General features: G+C 40.8%; 1 protein-coding gene across 1 annotated transcript in view; it reads left to right on the forward strand.

Moving 5' to 3' along the window:
* Positions 1-572: 572 nt before the first annotated feature.
* The window catches only part of ARIH1 (ariadne RBR E3 ubiquitin protein ligase 1), an 86,775-nt gene continuing 66,522 nt past the window's right edge, over positions 573-20,825 (forward strand). The window contains exons 1-2 of the mRNA XM_073652747.1: positions 573-1,827; positions 18,907-18,974. Of these exons, the coding sequence (XP_073508848.1) occupies positions 1,543-1,827; positions 18,907-18,974 (353 nt within the window). The 5' untranslated portion in view covers positions 573-1,542. The remainder of the gene's footprint in view (positions 1,828-18,906; positions 18,975-20,825) is intronic.

Consider the following 20,825-nt stretch of genomic DNA (forward strand, 5'->3'; position numbering starts at 1 on the left):
GTGTGGTGCCAGATACATAAAGGGCAATGAAAATTAGTTTCCACTGCCCTTTATATATCGTTTTTTTGCACATTCATTTACTTTTTAATTATTTGTCAGTGCTTTTCCATTTTTTAATAAACTTTATATGATTTTTGTCATGTATGTATATTATTCAGTGTGCACTATAATATACACTTTTCGGTGCAGCTTTTTCTCTCCTCCTTCCTATAATTATCGCACAGTATAGCAGCACCCTGGCTTTATTGCTGCTGTGCCCACTGCCATGTTTCTTTCCTCAGCCATAGTGAATTCATTGCATGGCACTTATTTCTTTTTAGCATGCTTTTGACATTTTTCTCTTTAGTCGAGTTTAGAGGCGGCACTAACTTTCCAGTCATGAAGATGCACTCTGATTTATGCCACCTTTATATGGCACAGCACAAGAAGGGGTAACTTGTCCCCATACACACCACTGCCACAACCAAAATGACTCCCTGAAAAAGTCACTTATCCGACCACACACAAAGCTGCTCTACTGTTCTCTTTCCACAACCAAGATGGCGAACTGACTTCGCCGGAAACTCGACGCGGTCGCTCAGGTGGTGATGCGCTAACGTGCCCGTGCGTGACGCTACCGCCCCTTTGTTGGCTCAGCGACGGGGAGCTGCACGGTGTCTCCAGGAGACCGGAACCAGGGGAGGGGGGGTTGTCCGTTAGTTGGCGAGTGAGAGTATCTGAAACGGCGCAGCTTCTCGGCTCGGAGGAGGAGCGGACTCTTCACCCCGGGAGCGCGCACTAACCGGAACGGGAGCGCGCATTGGGAAGGGGCGGCGATAGAGGGGCCTGAGGCCTGTCTGCCTCGGACACACCGGAGACCCCGTGTGTGTGTGTGTGTGTGCAGCTGGCGGTCCGGTGAGGAGGCCCCATACACCGTATAGAGGAGGGAGCTGGGGCCGGGCTCAGCACTCGGCTCCGTCCAGCCCCGTCTACAGCCCGGGCAGTTCCTGTGTGACTCACTGAGGGTATACAGGGAGCAGAGGTGCATTCCTCCTCACACTACATTACGTATAGGCTGCCACATGTCATGGTAGACCCCCGACCCATGCCAGTGCACAGCTCCCCTATCTAGTCACTGGGGCTACTAGTAGTCACATCAGGGGGAAGTCATCAGGCCAGTGGTGGTTAACTATGTGACTGCTCAATATTCTGAGTGATACGGAAGGGTTAAATATGTTTTAGTTAGTTATTTTTTCTTTTAATGACCTATCTATTCTGCTTCTGACATATTTACTAATAGGTAGTAAAAGCCATTGTCCCCCCTGTACTGGCAGCATCACAGCAGTAGTAGCCCCCCCATACACCCCGTGCAGTACCTATAGACATAGCAGCCAGTGCTGACGTCAGGACGCTTTTAGGGAGCACTTTGGATCCATTAATTCCTATAATTTAGCGTTGTTGCTTCCTTACCGTCTGACGGGACGTGGGGGAGCTGCAGCCTGTCTAGCTGATCCCCAATATTGGTTTGTAGTCGTTGCTTATCTCGTTCCTACAACTGGGAACATGGACTCAGACGAAGGCTACAACTATGAATTCGATGAAGAGTGCAGTGAAGACAGCGCCGCTGACGAGCCCGAAGATGAGCTAGAACTGGCCGATGTGGAGCTGGTGGAACACGAACATGGCGGAACTGAAAGAGCCGGGATAGGTGGAGAAGGAGGTGGAGGAGTCCTTGGACCTGGTCATGGAGGGGAGGAAGATGATGACTACAGATATGAGGTCCTCACCGCTGAGCAGATTTTACAGCACATGGTAGAATGCATTCGCGAAGTCAATGAAGTCATCCAGGTATTTCCTATATCATGTCAGGGATGTGATATGTGTGCTTATATAACCTCTAATGTGGTATATATTAAACACAAGGGAAGCCTAGTCATTGCTAACACTTAAGGCTGCATTCACATCATTTTATGCCCTCCAGCAGGGGTTCCAGATGTGCCTGACAGTAAGAATATCACTACCCGTAGTGTCGTTTTTGCTTTAAAAATACCAGAATCTGGAGCAAAGCCAGGCAGGTAGAGTCTGTTATAGGCCAATAAAGTCCATCAGGGTCCATTTACATATGGATCCAGCATTGCCGTCATGACTCTTATATCGGGAGAAGCCAGAATACTAAGGTGAACAGAATATTACTTTTGGGCTGTTCTCTATCGATGCCTATTAAAGTGACATCAAAATTGGCTCCTGGAGTGGTCTGATGGTAAAGTGTGTTCAGAAGGGGGCTGAATTCATCAAATGACTTCTGTTCCTTTTTATTATGGGGATAGTGGTTTCTTCTATATAGTTGACATCAACAGAGCAATTCATTAATATATTGGTAGTACTAGTATATACAAATGTTCACTGATACTTGTGCCATTGGCCCCTCATCAGTAATCTGGGTTCCTAAGCATCCTTTTACTAAACAGCATAGAATACACTTTCGGTGCAAATTGTTGAACATGTCATAAAATGCTTTTAGGTAAGACAAACGGACGTATCTGTACATCATCTTGGGGGCTGGGTACCTGAGAAACGTTTGATTCCGGCTGTTCTACATCTTAGATGCCTCTGTTAGTATCGACCACTGCATCTAAGGTGTTTGTTACAATATTGCAGGGTAGCAGTAGACTGACAGCTCCTTCTCTCTGTTAGGGTGCTTTCATACTGCGTTCAGGCACCCATTCGTTGGTCCCGTCAGGGATTACGTCCAAATCTCCCGCAAAACAGGATTCGGGCTTATGCGCTGACAGGGTCATCGACTTTAATTGTGCCGGCAGAGCGAACGTGTGCTCTGTTGTGTGTCATTTTCGGGTGTATATGCCTACTAGAGATGGACACCCAGATGCAGTCTACTACCTTTGGGTGTCTGCCTCCAGTAGGCGTACACCACCGAAAATGAAGCACGACAGAGCACACATTCGCTCTGTTTGCACCATTATAGTCTATGGCTCCATCGACGCATATGCCTGAACCCTGTTTTACAAGGGGTTTGGACACAAGCCCCAATGGGACCAATGAACGGGTGCCAGAACGCAGTGAGAAGCACCCTTAGAAGTACCACAGTATAGTTGTACGCATTTTTCTTTTAGGTCACGGCAGAGGAATAGCTTGATAGGTTGCCTGCCAATGTTATGGAATGCTACATATTCAATTTATTATGTATGCAATCCAGCTTCAAGTTCCCTAGAGGGGGAAAAAAGTTGCATTGTATAAAATTTAATAAAGAAAAAAAGTCTACCCACCTTTCCCTAAAGTAAAATATTCCATTTTTTTTAATAGATCACCATAAAAATGTGAAGAATTATTTTAGCTTGTTATTTTTGCTACATAGTAAATGGCAAAAAAAGAAGATTTCATTGGCGGACTTGCTGCTTTTTTTTTTTATTTTTGCACATATGGATTAAGCAGGTCCTCGCGCTCCTTTGGTCCAGTGTGGGCTGTCCGCCTCTTGTCTGTGTTTTGGCTTCCGCAGTGACTTCATATTGACAGCTCACATCACCGCTGTAGCTAGTCACTGAGCTCAGCGGCTGTGCTGAGGTAGACGTCATGAGACGATGAGCTCAGTTTTTGTGCATCCCTGCTGTAGCCAATGTCAACATGACGTCACCGCTGCAGCCAAAACACTGAGACCTGAGCATCATCGGACAGCTGTCGCTGGACCCAGGAAGGGCAAGTACCTGCTGTGCTTGTTATTTTACATATATTTTACAATGTTTGGGGTCCAATTTCCTGTAAGTGGACAATCCCTTTAGAGTGTAGGTACAGCGTAATGCCAGATTCGCATATCTTTGTTTTGCGATCCGAGTACGGACCACGATGCATGGAATGGCCGTGGATCTGAAAGTCTTCCTTTTAGTAGTTTCTGCAAAATTAAAACATTTACTAATACGTCTTTAGCGGGTTATGATTGATATTTCAGTCTTGTATATCCAACCTCTCCTAGTCCATCACCATTTTCCTACATGTCTGTGTAATCAGCATGAGACTACTGAGCCCAGTGATGGTCTACAGCAGTCATGTGGGCTGTTATTGTGACTTCACTACTGCAGCTTGTCAACAAAGACTGGGCCAGTGACAGGGTGGCATCTAGAGCGGAGGAAGGTGAGTATAAGTTTATTTTTGTCAGCTGCAAATGCATGGGGAAAAAAAATGATCCCTGACAAACTCCTTAACATTAAAGGTTCCTGAGATTACCAATACTCGTGGCCATATATAAACCCAGTGGTGGTGGCAGCTAGTCCATTTGGTGAAATCAGTTATGCCTGACCTATGGGCACTGTCAAAAATATGACTGAGCAATAACATGAAACCCGCATAGTACTTCTCTGCATAAGACCTAAAGCCATGAATTATTGGGTTATACCCCCAAAAAAACAGGCATCCTCTATCTGTAGTATTCGAGATCTCTTGCTGATTGCTGCCGATCCCATATTTGGGACCCTCAGCAATTCCGAGATCGGGGCTCTGAACTGCAAGACCAAGCCTCTGCAGCCCTGTCCTGCATAGAGTGGAGGAGCACATGCACAGCTTCCACTCCATTCATTGTCTATGGGATTGTTGAGCAAAGTGATCAGCTTTTTCCGGGAGTCCTATAGACAGTGAATGGAGCGGAGGTCAAGCATGCGGACCTCCACTCAAGATAATGTTGCAGAGCCCTGATCTTGTGATCGCTAGATGTCTGACTGCTGGGTCACCAAGTTATCCCCTATCTTTCTTTTTCTTAAATCCATTCCCAGCCCGTTCTATCTTCTAACCTACAAGTCCCCTGCCACTTCAATGTATTGTTATAATGTTCTTCTTTACTAGTCGTCTTATTTAACAGATACAGCCACTTGGAGGCCAAGCTGTAATGCTTATGTCGTCTTACTGTACATCTAATGACTACTTGATAGTGACTTCACTTGGATAAGAAATAGGAAAATCAAATTGAGTGAAAATCAAAATAACAAAGTTACAATAAGTCTTCATTGTATGACTTTTTTCCTTGGTTCTAGCTGTCTTGGTTGGTATTAGATTGTGTAGGGGTGTTACTATTATAGCATGCCGTGACCTGGTATGAGCAAACACATTGAGATGCAGTTGTGCGACTTGGAGTTTGTCATCTCGATAATTTCCATGTCAAGCAAATGATTAACTGACTTTATTCTGTCATGCGCTGTTTCCTGCTGTGAGTGGGATATTTGTGTGACTGTAAAGAATGAATATAGGGATGTTATTCTTTTCTTTTGCCATAATTTGTGGACGCAGAAGGTATTATGGTTTTGGTAATCTCAGATCAGCAAATTAATGAACTATTTTAGGACTCTTTCCCATCACATTCAAGAGATCTGATCTCGTGTACTGCTTTTTAGATCAATAAGATGACTAGATCTTAGTCTAAGGAAGCAGGTTAAATTTCCCTAACATTTCCATATATAATGCTCAGCCTGGTGCCACTGGTCCTTCTTTTGATCAAGAGGGAATTAATGCATTTAGAATGCAGCGTTCCAAAAAGGGACATTTTGCCTGGGGCATCAAGGCCCGAAAAGGTCATTAACACATTAACTTCTATATACTAAGTTAAAAAATGTCCTGTTCCCATTAGACTTACTGAATTTTCATTAAACATAACTCTACAAAAAAGGTTCAGTTTTTAGTTTTGGCACAGTATTTATAAAAATTACACAAAACCAACTTTTTCCTGTCATTATTACATAACACATGAATTTATACCACATCCAAGTTGATAACCTGAATGAAGCCTATGATTCTCACATCGATGCAGGCTGGTCAGAGGCATACGATTAAATGCCTGACTTAAAGGGGGTTTTTCATCTTTAATCTTCAGGAGCGCACAGCTCCATTGCCTCCTGGCTTCTTGCTTGTCAGGTAGCGATGCGCTCCTGATGACTGACAGCTTGGACCAATAGCATGGCTGTGCAGTCGGCCTAAACTGTACCCTGTCTAATGCTGTAAGCTGAGGGGCACTGAAACTGGCCAAATTGCTGGAAAGCTTCAGAGCAGCGCTTGCAAACGATATAGTAAAGGTTAGTTCCCAAATTTACAGCTGATTTATGGGGGTATCAGCTGATGGGCATCCTGTGATGATCTTATCCCCTTTAATAAAAATGGATTGTTCAAAGAGGACACCCTGTTCCACAGTAATTGCTAAGAATGAGACACAGTGTAATCATTCGCTAATTCAGTTTAGACGATCCAGTTGTCATTTTTCCAAAAATGGCTGCTGCAAATAAAAACAAATTACATTGTTAAATAAAAATGCTTTAGAAATAAATCGTCACTGTGCATGTATAGTCATTTCTTTCATGCCTAAATATGATTTAGCATTTTTATATTTTTCTTGTAACCTTCTGCAATTCTCAGTGATTCTTTTGTGAGTGTGTGATGTGATTGCCCCTGCTGCAACATTCTAGCAAGCATTTTTACACAAGACTACATATAGACGTTTGCCGCTTGCACCCATCTGAAGTCATTTATGCGAACCCAAAGCGCTAAGGTTGTGTTGAAAGTAATGTGGGCACTAAAAACATTGTAATGTGTGACAGATAAGTCAATCTGACTACAATAAGTGATCAGCTAACTGAAATTTGTGTCTTTCTGTAGTTCAGCTCATTAAAGAAGCACTCCCATTAAGTTTGTATTAATTGAATGTGTGTATATGTGCATGTAATGTAATGTGACTGTTGATATACTCGCCTACTGCTGCGCTCCAATGTCCAGAGCCGTTCTTCTTCTCTTCTGAGTGACGTCACTGATCTGCGTGAACCGCAAAACACTTTAACATTCTAAGTCTATGGGGCTTCAGAACGAGGCATTGTAGACTTACATTATAAAAGAGACTTCCGGCTGATGTATAGAGCATAGAGTGAGACGGATCGTTTGTCGGTCACTTCACTGAGAAGAGGAGAAGAATTGCACTGGATACCGGAGAGAGTGGCAGTAAGTGAGTATATTAATACACCCACGCTACATTAAAGGGGTATTCCCGTCTCCAAGGTCCTATCCCAATATGTAATGGGTGGAATAATAATAATATTAGCAAGTACCTCCAATTAGAAATATAGTAAAGTTTCTGATTTGCTTTGTCACTTTCCTCATGTGCAGGCATTGCAGGACCTTAGGTTTCCATGGTTTCGACTAGCAACTAACTGTCACTATATCAGTGGTTGTAACCATGGATACCTAGGGTCCTGCAATGCCTGCACATGAGGAAAGTGACATAGCGAATAAGAAACTTTACTACATTTCTAATTGGAGGCATTTGCTAATATTATTATTACTCTTACTACAAATTGGGATAGGATCTTGGAGATGGGAATACCCCTTTAAGTGTGTGTGTATATGAATGTAATGAATACAAAACTTAATAGGAGTGGTTCTTTCAAATAGGAAAAAAAAGTAAGTTAAAGAAATGTCATTATAAATAAATTCCTAATTGACTTTCATTTACGTAGTGGTGTCTAGGCAGTTTAATCACTATGGAATTAAAATGGCCGCTGTCTTATGTAAAACTGTCATAAAATGTTAGTAGGAGAGGCCTGTGAGCATGTGCAGTAAGAAGCTCCCCCACTTCATTTGTTGGAAAATGTGCTTTCAGTGAATGTTTTCATTTAAAACTGGATATATCAGTGGTGCTGAGGTAAGAAGAGGCTGCTCACACTGCTGTCCACCCTGTCTATATGATCTAATACTGAAGATACCATGAGTGCTGAGGTAAGAAGATTCTGCCCACACTGCTGTTTACCGTGGCTTTCTGATGTAATACTGGAGATACCAATGGTGCTGAGGTAGGAAGGGGCTGCTCACACTGCTATCCTCCCTTGCTTTAAGATCTAATACTGGAGATACTAGGAGTGCTGAGGTAAGAGGAGGATGCTCATGCTGCTCTCCATCCAGCCTTTCTGATCTCATACAGGAGATGCCAAAAGTGTTGAGGTAAGAAAGAGACTGCTCACACTGCTGTCTATCTGATCTAGCACTGAGGACGCCAGGGATGATGAGGTAAGATGGGGCTGCTCACTCTGCTGTCCACCAGGACTATCTGATCTAATGCTGGAGATCACCAAGGGTGCTGATGTAAGATGCTGCACACTGAGATTCACCCTTTCTTTCTGAATGCTTAGCAGTTGTTGTGAGCTAATGCTAGATTGTACGTATCTGGTATAGGTTATTTCCAGGTTATAAGAGCCATGCTGACAGACCCTATTAACATTTTAGGACAGATTTCTGGTTGTGTAAGAACATTGTCAGAACTTAAATTCTGTAGAGATTACATCCCTAGAAAAATGAGTGTGATTTAATAATTAAAGGTGATTAGGAATCTATAATGACATTTCCTTTAGTTTATTATTTTTTTGCTATTCCTAGAGAAACAATAGTTAGGTGAAAGTAATAAACTTTATAATACAACTTATTAGAGAAATGTGTTTCTTTTTCCTCTGGAACGGATCATTCTCAAGATTTTCAATTCACAGGTAAAATGGATCTTCAGTGAATACAGACTTTCTCATTGAGAGAGAAGACAGTTGGTGCTCATGAGGTTCTATGGAGAACTGTAGCGGACTTTTCTGGAAAACTTGCAGCAGAATGCCTGTGTCTGCCTCTAGTTCCTCCTTCCCACTAGAATTTTAAAAACGCCAACTGTCATCTATCTCAGTAATGGGAAATTCTGTATCCACTGAATACTGATTTTCACAGATTTTACCCATGAATTGAGTGAAAGATAAGTCCAGGAGGAGAAAGAAGCAGATTTCTCTGATAGAATATATTACAAAGTTTCTTATTTTCATGTGTACTATTAATTTATGAAATAAAAATTAAAATGACGGTTCCAGTATGGAGCATCTGTCTTGATCATCATATAGTAAGTACAGCCTGGTCTGTGAGCAGGATATCTGGTGTTTGCTGATAGAGAACTTTGTGTTACGTTTCTCTGCAGTAGTTGTAGGAGATTTCTTGTATATAAAACTGCTACATGGATGTATTCCATTCATGCCACCCATATAGCAAGAATAAAGGCTCATTCACATGTCATTTTTTTGTGTACGAGTGCTATCTGTGTTTTCACGGATAGCATTCTTACCTGTAATAGTGAATGCAACCTAAACTTTGTAATTCCATTCAACTGGAATCAAACTATTGCAGAGTACTCATGGTAGTGGATTCTGCTTGTGTTCCTTCCTGTCCATTCTCTTCAGTGTAGGTGTTGGTATCCTCAAAGTCAATGAGGTACTAGTTGCTAGTAATATAATTGCAGTACGTGCTATAGAAAACCAGCCCAAGCAACATCCACAATCTGAATGTTAATATTGGCTTGCTAGCTTGCAATGAATGACTTGTGCCATTGTCTTGCGCAACAGTCATGGTGTTCAGTAGGTCTCTAGTATGTTGTGAGCTGTGCCAGTAAATATTACTTTCTAAAAAAAAATAAGCAATGAATAATTTTTAGAATATCTATTATATTAGAAAATAATGTATAAAATATTAGAAAATAATAAAACAGAAAACCCCCATGAAGGTCCTATACGTCCTTCCTACATCATGTGCACCATGCTGCGGAAACCCTCTCATTAACATGTATGTGACACAATTTTGTTCCTGAAAATTCCTGTAATGTGTCCCAGCATATGGAACATCCTTTCAGGTGAAGCTTTAGCTGTATTGCCACTGTAGAGGGAACAGGTTAATTCCTGGGCCATAGCACAAGCTTCTTACGTGTGACGCAGGAGCTAATCACTAGTCCCTGTCTCAGTACCTGCCCCTAAATGTGTCGGGAATTTTACTCATCCTGTGGCCATGTTTAGTCAGCTTTTCTACATTATTTCTCTATAGAAAAGGCACCGTGGCAAGATTTTACAATGGAGTAAAATAATCTTCCTCTAACTATATACCTTGTGGTGTAACACACTGTAGACACAAATCATTTCAGGTGAGAAGTCCTAATGAAAATGTTCTGGCATCTTTTAAGCTGGCTAATATGCAGCAGTCATTTATCCAGTGTGTAAATAAGAATTGCCCACCAGCCCCACAGAATGGTCTGTGTTGGAATCTGTATGCCCCTCTAACTAGAAATCATTGTGTATCCTTACTTTTTCATTTACTTCCCCAGTTAGCAAAGCTACAAATTTAAAGGGGTAGTATGACTTCGATATTGATGACCCATCCCTAGGACCCCCTGAACCCTACTGATCAGCTGTCTGCTCTTTGGTGACCTGATGTAAACTGTGTTCAATTGAGCTTGTATTTTATCAACCTATGTAACTATGCATAGGAGCTGAGTTGCAGTTCTTGGCAACAGCCACTAATGGTTGTATGTAGCTGAGCTATTCCACGCTGTACACTATATACATCCAGTCACTACTGGAGCAGGTAACAACTTATCTGTGGGGGTGGCAGATGTTCAACCCCCACCGATTTGATAATAGGTCATCAATATTAGGCTACATGGCTACATTCACCCATCATGTTTTTTTCAGCATTTTTTTTTTCCAGCAAAACCTGATCTCTTGCCAGGAGGTTGTTCAGGATTTTACTTGCTTTTTTGCTTGTTTTTTCAGTGTTTTTTTTTTTTCACTGTCCTTTTATCTCTTTCATGCATGTACATAAAGTTCAGTGAAAAAAAAAAAAAAAAGTTTCTGCTTTTGGCATAACAGTGGGGGAAGTGAATTGTTCAGGAATAGTTTATCACACTGGTAGTGCATGGAGTTTGTATGACACTATTTACTTCACACTATGGCGTCTGCCATTCAGTTGCACAGGCATTGCTCAATTTCACACCTCCCTGGGCCACAGGTTTTGTTCAATCTTACATGTAGCTCAGTCAATGTTTGCACATCACTAATTTAATTAAACTCTCCTAATACAAACTACCATCTCAGTGACCACGACTAGATGGTAAAATCACAAAAATAAATGAGTTTCACATCCTGTTGTACTTGATTATTTTCACTAAAAACGCAGCAAAACCTGATAGCTATGTTCACACCAGGCATTTTTTCAGGTGTTTTCACCACCAGGTAGGCTATGTGCACACGGTGCGTTTTTGATGCGGCAATTCCGCACGGAATTGGCCTCAAACACGCACTGCAAACCTTATCCCAGCATTTCCTATGACATCTTGCAAGATCTGTGCGCATGATCAGGATTTTTCCTGACTGAATTTCATGTGCGGAAAAAGAAGTAGCATGTCCATTCTTTGTGCGTTTTGGCCTGCGTTTTTCCAATACAATGCATTGGAAAAAACGCATGGCAAATCCGCAGGCAAAAAAACACATGAAAATGCATAAAAAACGCTGCAGATTTTCCGCAGCGTTTTTACTGCCAAGAGGTGCAGAAACGCTGCTGAAATTTCTACAAGCAATCCCTGATTGTGTGCACATAGTACTACTTCCAATGGATGAAAAACACTGAAAGTGACATGCTTTATTTTGCAAAAAAAAACATTCAAAGCACAAAATCCTGATTAAAAAAAAAAACTATGAGCATGAGACTTCTGGAATCTCATAGACTGTAAAACGCATCTGCAAATTTGCATAAAGAACACATCAAATGCTGTAAAAACCAAGATGTGTTAACATAGCCTTAAAGTAGTGGACAGCCCCTTTAATAGTTATTTTATAGACTATATTCTAATTTTGACATTTTTAACCTCCTCAGCCTGTAGAATAACAATATGCAGTCATAGAGTAAAAAACCTTGAAGTGCTTTATCTATTTTGGACTATTCCTTTCTGTTCCCAGACAAAATAATCAGGTCACAAGGGGTCTTACTGCTGTAATTGGTGCAGGACCATGGAGACAAGTGATGTCAGATTACTAATGTCTTTATACATGATGCATTCCATTTCTTATATGACAATTATTCTGACCCCTCTTGTTCCCTGTTTATAATAGCAGTTTGAGTTTGTCATAGGTAAACGCTGTACTAGATTTTCCTGAACTGTTTTTTTTTATATGAATTTTTGCATGTTGTACCTGTGAAATGGGAAAGGTTCTGCCTTTTATGCCCTTATTTGAGTCAAGTGTCTGAACTGTGTACACCATGTCCTTGAAACCTGAGCGTAGCAAACGAAGATATCCTAATGTCACTGAATGATTGGGTTAATCTTTCTACTGCCGGACATAAAGGCTTTCGGCCAGTAATGGGTTCTGCTCTCTCTATGAACTAGCAGTGATGAATTTTATGTATGCGTTCTTAGGTTTGGACTAAAAATGTATATCAGACTCATAGTGGAACTCACCTATCCTGTCTATCTTCCTCTCTTGGCTTTAAAGTCCATTTACCACGTGGCCCTTCCAACAGTGCTCAAGTGTGTCTCTTAAGCCTTGTTCACACTTGCGTTCTGACATTCCATATTTGTCTATTCTGTTTCTTGGAACAGACAAACGGAATTAATATAAAAAAATTGATCCATTGAGTAACTGATTCAAACGTGTAAATCCTCTGGTTCGTTGTTAACAGCTACTACAGTGAGGAGTAATAAATAATGACATTAAGGCAACATATTTGTCCGTGTGCTACCTTTTTCTTCATGAACAACACATGGACTCATAGTTTAATTGATCCAGACACTCATCCATTTTATAAATGAAACAAACCATTTTTCCAGTCTGAGATTCGGAGCATGTCCTAATTTCATACGTTTTGGATATCAGATTCTGCAATTAAAGTCTATGGGGATCTATATAAAACACAAAGACATACTTTGTACTAGAGTGTTCCATCCGTATTTCATCCATTTTCACTGATCCATTGTTAAGAGTCTGTGTATAAATAAAAGTCCAGACTCTTTCCTCTTTCAGTTTTTAAAATTGGGTGAGAAAAAGTCAGATACAACATGGAGGAAAATATTAGGCAATATGAGTGACACGCGGGTGAGAAATGGTCCATTTCTCATGGATGTAAAAATTCACACAGTTACGTGAATGTAGCCGTAGCGTGCTAGGGTCACAAATGCATTGCAGAGACCTGTAACCTAGGCTGTTAGGGTCCAAGTCTATGCTCTTGTGAAATAATGATGCCTTGTGTTAGTGACTTAATATCTGAAAGGTAACAACCCCTTTAATTGGCCATAGCTGAAGTGTTTTTTTTTAAAGTAACATGGGCTGTACTCCCCTTCCCCAGGTCCAGTGAGTCTCCACCTCTACTCCCGGTATCTGGCATTGGCTGTGTGGCGCTGACGTCACGTCGATAGCCCAGCAACCAATCGGTGGTGAATTTAGTAGCTCTGCCAGTGCAGACAGAAAGCCCCCTGAGTTCACTCATCCACGTGGCATCCATTTTTCATCTTTTTTTTCACATCTGTTTTTAAAAACTGACTGTCTGAACTATATTTTATCCATTGACTCTTATTAATGGATCCGTGAAAAAGTGCAGTCTTTTTCGTGTTTCATACGCATACCCATAGACTTTAATGGTTGACCTGTGATCCGCATAATGGATGAGAATAGGACATGCTCGATGTCTCACAGACACAACACACTACTTTGTTTTTAAAAGGTATGTATGAGATTGATAATGTCCTTGTGTTGTCCGAGAAAAAAACGGATGTACAAATTTAGCCTTAGCATCAATAGACTGACTTTGTGCGCTCTGCCTTTTCTCCAGCTTCTCTCCCTCCCGTCTATATAGACTTTTATATGCACTGCAGACAGGTACATTGAGAGGGAATAATGTGTGGAAGACAACATATGGACTAGAGAAAGAAGCATATTTCTTTAATAAGGAGTATTGCAAAGTTTCAGACAATAACTAGTACTATTCATCTATGAAAAAGTGTACTTCTTATGTACTCAGGAGTAATCACACTTGAATTACTCCTTGATGTCAGACTTTACTATCTACCCAATATCTTAAAAACTTGTCTTTTCCATATTGTATGTATACAATGGCAATAGATGTCATTAGTCATGGTGATGGAATGACACAGTTAATAAATGATCTAGTATAGTGGAAAGAGATGTGCATTTTGTGGCTTTTTTGTGTACTTTGATTTTTATTTTTATTTAATTTTGCCTTTTCCATAGTTATATTAAAAACAAAACAATTATTGTGTTGCATTAAGGCTGCATGTTCACAGCCAGCGTTCAAATCGCTGGTTTTGGTGCGGTTTTTCTGTGTTTATTGGAGCGGATTACATGTGATTTGCCTAAAGTACTTATTTATTAAAGTTAATTTATTCACGCAAAAAGCGCTGCAAAAAAGCAGCGACACCTTTTTACTGTATTTTTTGTAGCGTTTTTGCACTTTCTCATTGCTTTCTATGGCTGAAAAAATGCTGAAAGAATTGATGTGCTGCAGATTTCAATAACTCTGCAGTTCCCAAACGCAGGGAAAAACGTGTGTGCATGAGATTTCTGAAATGTCATAGCCTTTGCTGGTACTATTAAATGCAGCTTCTTGTATGCAGAAAAAAATACTGAGGGTGAACATAGCCTAAGACTACCGAGTATTTTCCTTAAATAAGTGAATTACTCATAAACATTTAGTCTATGTTCACATGTTTCTTTTTTGCTACTTTTTTTCTGCAGCTAAAACCTCATCTCTTGGCAGTAAAAAAAATTGCAGACATTAAGCTTACGTGCGCACGTTGAGTATTTTCAGTGGATCTTACTGCGCCAAAAGCAAGTGTTGGTAGGAAGGTACTGCATAGTGCATACAGTACAGGCGTTCTTGATGCGTTCATTTGAATAGGTACAAGACTGAAGAATTGCCACGATGCAGATCTGAAGGTTCCAATCCGGAAGGAAAAAATAAGCAAAGTGTGCAGGAGATCTAAAGCAGGTTTTGCTGGCTATTTTGCAGCTTTTCTTGCTGCGTTTTCAATGCTTTTTTTTTTTTTTTTGCTGTGTTTTTTGGGATCCCAAAGTTTTTTGCTTCCACCATACAAGCATGAACAACACAAGGTGTTAGGTCACCAATGCAAAACGTATGTGACACCATAAAACATTTTTGGAAAAAAAGGGCAATTTTGATCAAATTATTTAGTGGAAAAAGTTTTTTTATGTCTGAAAAATAGTGACTATTCTGAACAGAAAAAGTTCATATGAGTTCATGAAAAGCGGGGGGAGTTGAATTGGTCAGGCATAGTTTACCCAAGATATTGGCATTGCTTTGAGTTGGTTGACTGTTTACTTTCACACATTGGTTAGCCATTGAATTGGACAAGCATAATTCAATTTCACACACTGGTCAGACAACGTTTACTTTTGCACACATCACTAATTAAATTATGAATACTAACATCCATGCTCATGTGAACACACCAAGACATTATGGTTTAAGCTTGGGGAAAAATCACAAAAATAGTCACATAATAATCTTATTATTTTTATTTACCATACATAGTGCCAACATATTCCGCAGCGCTTTACAAATAAGACAATTTACAGACGTTATCGGCACTACCCCTATTGGGTCTCACAATCTAGATTCTCTATCAGTATGTCTTTGCTTTTTTTTTTTTTCATTAAAAACGCTGCAAAAACTGATGGCAATGTTTTTGCTGTTTTTTTTTTTGCACTAATTCATTGCTTTCTATGGGTGCAAAAACGCTGAATGAATTGACATGCTGCAGTTTTAAAAAGAGCAGCAGTTTTCCAATTCAGTCAGGAAAACAAAAGTGTGTACATGAGATTTCTAAAATCTCATAGCTTTTGCTGGTAATGTAAAAAGTAGCTTTTAATTTGCATAAAAAAACGCAATGTGTGAATATATCCTTAGAGTAAATGTACATGGTTAGTATTTGCGTGAGACAAAATCTGCAGCATATTACAGGTGAAGCAAAATTCTTGAAATGTTGAAAAATCTCATCACATTGGGTAAATTTTTTGCATGTAAATTGACCTACATTGCGATTTTCAAAATATGGAGCCTTTCAATTTTTTTTGTGGAAAACGTGGCTTCACACTTTGCAATTGGTTAGGTGAAATTTTCAACAGAATATAAATGTAACACGTACAGATTTTGATGTGGAAATGCTTCGGATACACTGGTGAAAATTCACATCAAATCTGCAGTGTGCCAGTACCCTTAAAGTGAACCTTATCCAAGTGATAGGTTCACAACAAGGAGCTTCTTCCTCCTGCCAGATTCTGAATAAAGGAGAAACATAACTTTGATTGCGGCGATAAAACCCCAGTATAAAGTCACAGGGGCGGAGCCACTCACATAAACAGATAACATGTAACTGTCATTTTATCAAAGTTACAGGTGCATAGTGTTGCTGATAGGTGGGGGTCCGGGTCCAGAGACTTCCACCGACCGGTCAAAACACTGCTCTGGAGCTCCTGTCTATGGCTACTGTTACAACTCTGCTAGAAGTATTTGTGCTGTAAGGCTGCGTGCCCACTATGCGTTTTTCAAGCGTTTTTGTCGTGGAATTTCCACAGCGAAAACGCTTAAAAAATGCTTGCCAATACGTGCCCCATGCTGTGCACATGCTGCGGATTATCATTTCGTAAAAATACGCAGCTTGTCCATTAATTTTGCGGATACGCAGTGTAATTGCCCCCATTGACTTGCATTGAATCGCTTAATATCCGCATGACTACATGTGCACATGCGGATATTAAGCGATTCAATGTGCGGATGGTACCTGGGTCTGGAGAAGAGGAGACTCTCCTCCAGACCCGGGTACCATAGTACCTGTAAAAAAAAAAAATAATTAAAATATACATTATACTCACCTTCCGATGGCCCCCGGTCTCCTCAGCGATGCGTCCGGTCTCTTGTACGGCTCGCGATGGTCTAAAAGGACCTTCCATGACGTCATTTAGTCATGTGACAAGTCACGCAACCGCTGATGTCAGCTGTCGCGTGACCTGTCACATGACTAAATGACGTCATGGAAGGTCCTTTTACACCATCGCGAGCCGTATGAGACACCGGACGCATCAGAGAAGGAGACCGGGGGCCATCGGAAGGTGAGTATAATTTTGATTTTTTACCATTTTTATTCTTTTTTTTTTTTTTAACTATTAACCGGTTGCATGGATTTATATAGTGTGACCAAGTTGTCAAGCACTTTTCCAAGTGATTCTAAAATTGCTTGGAAAAGCGCTTGATAAGCCGCATGCAAAAACGCTTGTCAAACGCTTCCACCTGGCAGGAAAAATGCATGTAAAAACCGCATGCGTTTTTCCTGCCAGGGAGATGCGGAAAAAATCTGCAGCATTTCTGCATCGTGGGCACATAGCCTTAGTGTTAAGTTTATCGGTTTATGTCTTGTAGCATTTGTGTTTTTTTAGTGAAGTGCTATTTTTTTTTTTTTTTGTGTCATGGGCTTTGAATTACTTTCATACAGATATTGGGAGTGTGCGATGAGGAAAGGATTTACAGGCTGAAAATATAGTTAAACCAACCTGCGTAAATGATTCTGCGTGTTATCTGCTATGAAATGACTCAGCATTAGCTTTTCACCCTTATCACTGATGTGAATTAGGTTTCTAGTCAAATTGCCTGCTGCTGATAACATGTAGTCAAAGTTTTGAAAATGAAAAATGTCTAGGGTTAAGTGCACATAGGATGAGTTGTATGCACTCGCGAGATATACAGTCAGTCTAGGTTTTACCATGGCATCCATCCATTATAGGGGGACCTACTGTAAGAAAAAAAATAAAAGCACATTGCACACTGTACCTTTTTTTTGTGAGTTTCCATTATAGCAAAGCTAAAAAAAAAGTTTTCAGATATCTAACAGTAAGATAGGTGCCAGAAGAACACTCTTTTCGCCTCCATCTGGTCAATAGGAGCTTATGAAACCATTAAAGCTTAGACTGTTAAAGTCTATAAGATTGTCTACGAATGTAGTTAGCATGCACTACATGCATTTAGGTTTTCACTGTTACAGACTGGTGCCGCAGCCCACATGGCCGAAACGTTACCCATCCATAGTGGTCAATGGCTACACGCTTTGGTTTCACAATTGTGCAGTGATTGGGTGCAGTCTCACCCTTTACTTTGAATGCTATCTGATGTGTGCTTTTAGCCGATCTGCTGTTCTTTCTCCTAACATCTCACACCATACAGTCCTGTGCCCCTGATGCAGCTTCATCCCTCTCCTCCCTGACTTTTACTAACTACCCCGTATATTAGTCTAGATGCCTGCGAGGCATTTACAAAGAACCTGCAGACAAAGCACTAGGGGCTTCCAGACTGCTGGAAAGTATAGAAGATGCCACATTGTCTTAATATATATTAAAGCTTACCTACAACAAAATTATTATAGTGCAGGTCTCTGTGGTCTAAAACTTTTTCTAAATTGTTCTATTAGTGATTTTTGTTGAAAACCTGCAGAACCGACCTCCCGAAGTCTGTGCTGCAGACTACACGAAGCTAAGCAGTGTCCTGTTCGTCGCTCTTAGCTCCCATCTTCAGTGCAGAAATGAGCGCAGTAAAATCCTATGACGATTGCTCCTGCACTGAGGATGTAGCCTAGCCGCAGCAGAAGGACGGTGCGTGGTCTAGTGCAGCCACCAGTACAGACTTCAGGCGGTCTGTGCTCTGGGATATCGGCAAAAATTGCTAATAGCGTGATTTAGAAATACTATATTGCATAGCCCTGCACTATAATCATTTTATCGTGAAAGTGTAGGAACTCTGCTTGAGCTTTGCCAATATGTAATAACATTTTGATGTGAAATCTGAGCCTCTGAGTTCTCACTGTTCAGCCCAGCATTGTTACATTTTGATTCCAAAAGTGATACTACGGTTGTGATAGAAAGTGCAACTAGGAATATGAATCTTCACAATTTCAGTTTGGTTTTTATTTTGTTTTCTTTCATGTAGTGTTCAGATGATAGTAATAATGCATATTTTCCCCCCTGCAATGAATTACATTATCTGCTGTGCATTACCCTAATCTACATATTTGTATTAAATCTATAGAATCCAGCCACTATCACAAGAATACTTCTGAGTCATTTCAACTGGGACAAGGAGAAGCTAATGGAGAGGTGAGTGCTTTTCTGTGTAAAATCCCATTAATCTGCACAGTCATTTCTGGAAAACAAGATGCTTGGTTGTTCTCTTAAGAAAAAAAAAAAAGAATTTGGGAAGTGTGAACAGTCAAACCACTGTGCGTGATGTTTGGGTAGTACCATATGAAGCTTTTACAGTCTTCCTTCTGAATTTTGTTGTAAATGTAGATGAAGCACTCCTGCTTTACACAGACTGTCTTTTGTGTTCAAGGTAACAAAATAGATAAGCCAAAACTGTAAAGCTTCTGTTGAATACAGAGCCATAAGTGAACTCTCTGTATGTCTGTAGCAATAAATATGCATGTGCAAAAAGAATATATCTATAGTTTAAATAAAAAAAACACATGTTTTGTTCTAATTAAATAACATACTGACTTGTATGTGTAGAACATGGTATGCTTTGTCTGCCCCACCATAGGTTATGTTCACTCATCATGTTTTTTTTGGCGTCCATTTTCTGCAGCATAACCTGATCTTTCAAGGGAGGTTTGTTCAGGATTTTTCTTGTAGTTTTGGTATTTTTTTATGCATTTTTTTCAGCTTTTTTCACTATCCTCCTGACTCTTTATGCATGTACATAAAGTTCAGTGAAAAAAAACCCCCCCAAAAAAACCATTCTATTTTGGCATCAAAAATGCTGAAAAAAATTACCTGTGCTTTTTCAGCGTTTTTTTCACCACCCATTACTTCCTATGGGTGAAAAAACGCTGAAAGAAGTGACATGCTCTATTTTCCAAGAAAAACACGCAAGGCACAAAATCTTGAACGAAAAAAAAGCCATGATGTGTGAACTAAGAGTTCTGGAATCTCATAGACGTTGCTGGTACTGCAAAACGCCGCTGAAAATTTGCATAAAAAAATGCTGAAAAAAACATGATGTGTGAACATAGCCTTAAAGGGTTGTTGGAAGGAAAAATCTAAAAAAACAAACAAAACAAAATTGAATGAAACACTTTGATTTTGTTACATTTTGCATACATGACATTTTACATGTAAAAACTAGCATATTATCATAGAGCTTCATTGTCACGACTGCACCGCTCTTTTTTTCTGGTTATGAGACGAGTCTTTCTAATTCTGTACTAGCTGAATTACTACAAGTCCTGGCATTCTTTCTGCTCATCATGCACATGTGCGTTCTATGCCAGACCCGGGACAGTGTGGCCCGCAGGCATAGGCGGATTATAATGAGGTCAATCCGGGCTACCGCCCGGGGCTGCCATGGGGCCCAGGGCTCCCAGGGGCCTGTGGCCGGATTGACCTCATTATAATGTGTGACAGGAGGGCCCGGGAGTCGGAAGATGGAATCTGCTCTGCTGTGTCAGGCGGCGCTGCGAGGATGACTCACCAGCAACTGACTGTGTAAGGCTGTGTGCCCACGTAGCGTTTTACAAGCGTTTTTGATGCGGAATTTCCGCAGCGGAAACGCTTGTAAAATGCTTGGTAACCCGCACCCCATGATCCCCAATGGGTTTCCGCAACTTCTATGCACATGCTGCGGATTTTTCCGCAGCGTTTATGCCGCGTTCAAAAATCCGCAGCATGTCATTTAATTTTGCGTTTCCGCATGCAGAATTGCCTTTGTCCAATGCATAAAAAACGCAAGGCAATTCCGCATGTGGAAAACGCGTGAAAAACGCGCGAAAAAAGCGCGATAAACGCGTGCGGAATTCCGCATGCGTTTTTCCGGGAGAGGACTTGCATTTATGCAGCAGAAATTTTCTGCTTCATAAATGCAACGTGGGCACATAGCCTTAGTGCAGGAGAGGAGGCTCCGCCCACCTGCTCCGGCCTCCAGCAGAGCACAGAGCCAGCTTACAGCATGGC

The sequence above is a fragment of the Phyllobates terribilis genome, unplaced genomic scaffold, assembly GCF_046119375.1.
Source record: "Phyllobates terribilis strain yellow unplaced genomic scaffold, ASM4611937v1 Scaffold_11__3_contigs__length_659146591, whole genome shotgun sequence".
Lineage (NCBI taxonomy): Eukaryota > Metazoa > Chordata > Amphibia > Anura > Dendrobatidae > Phyllobates > Phyllobates terribilis.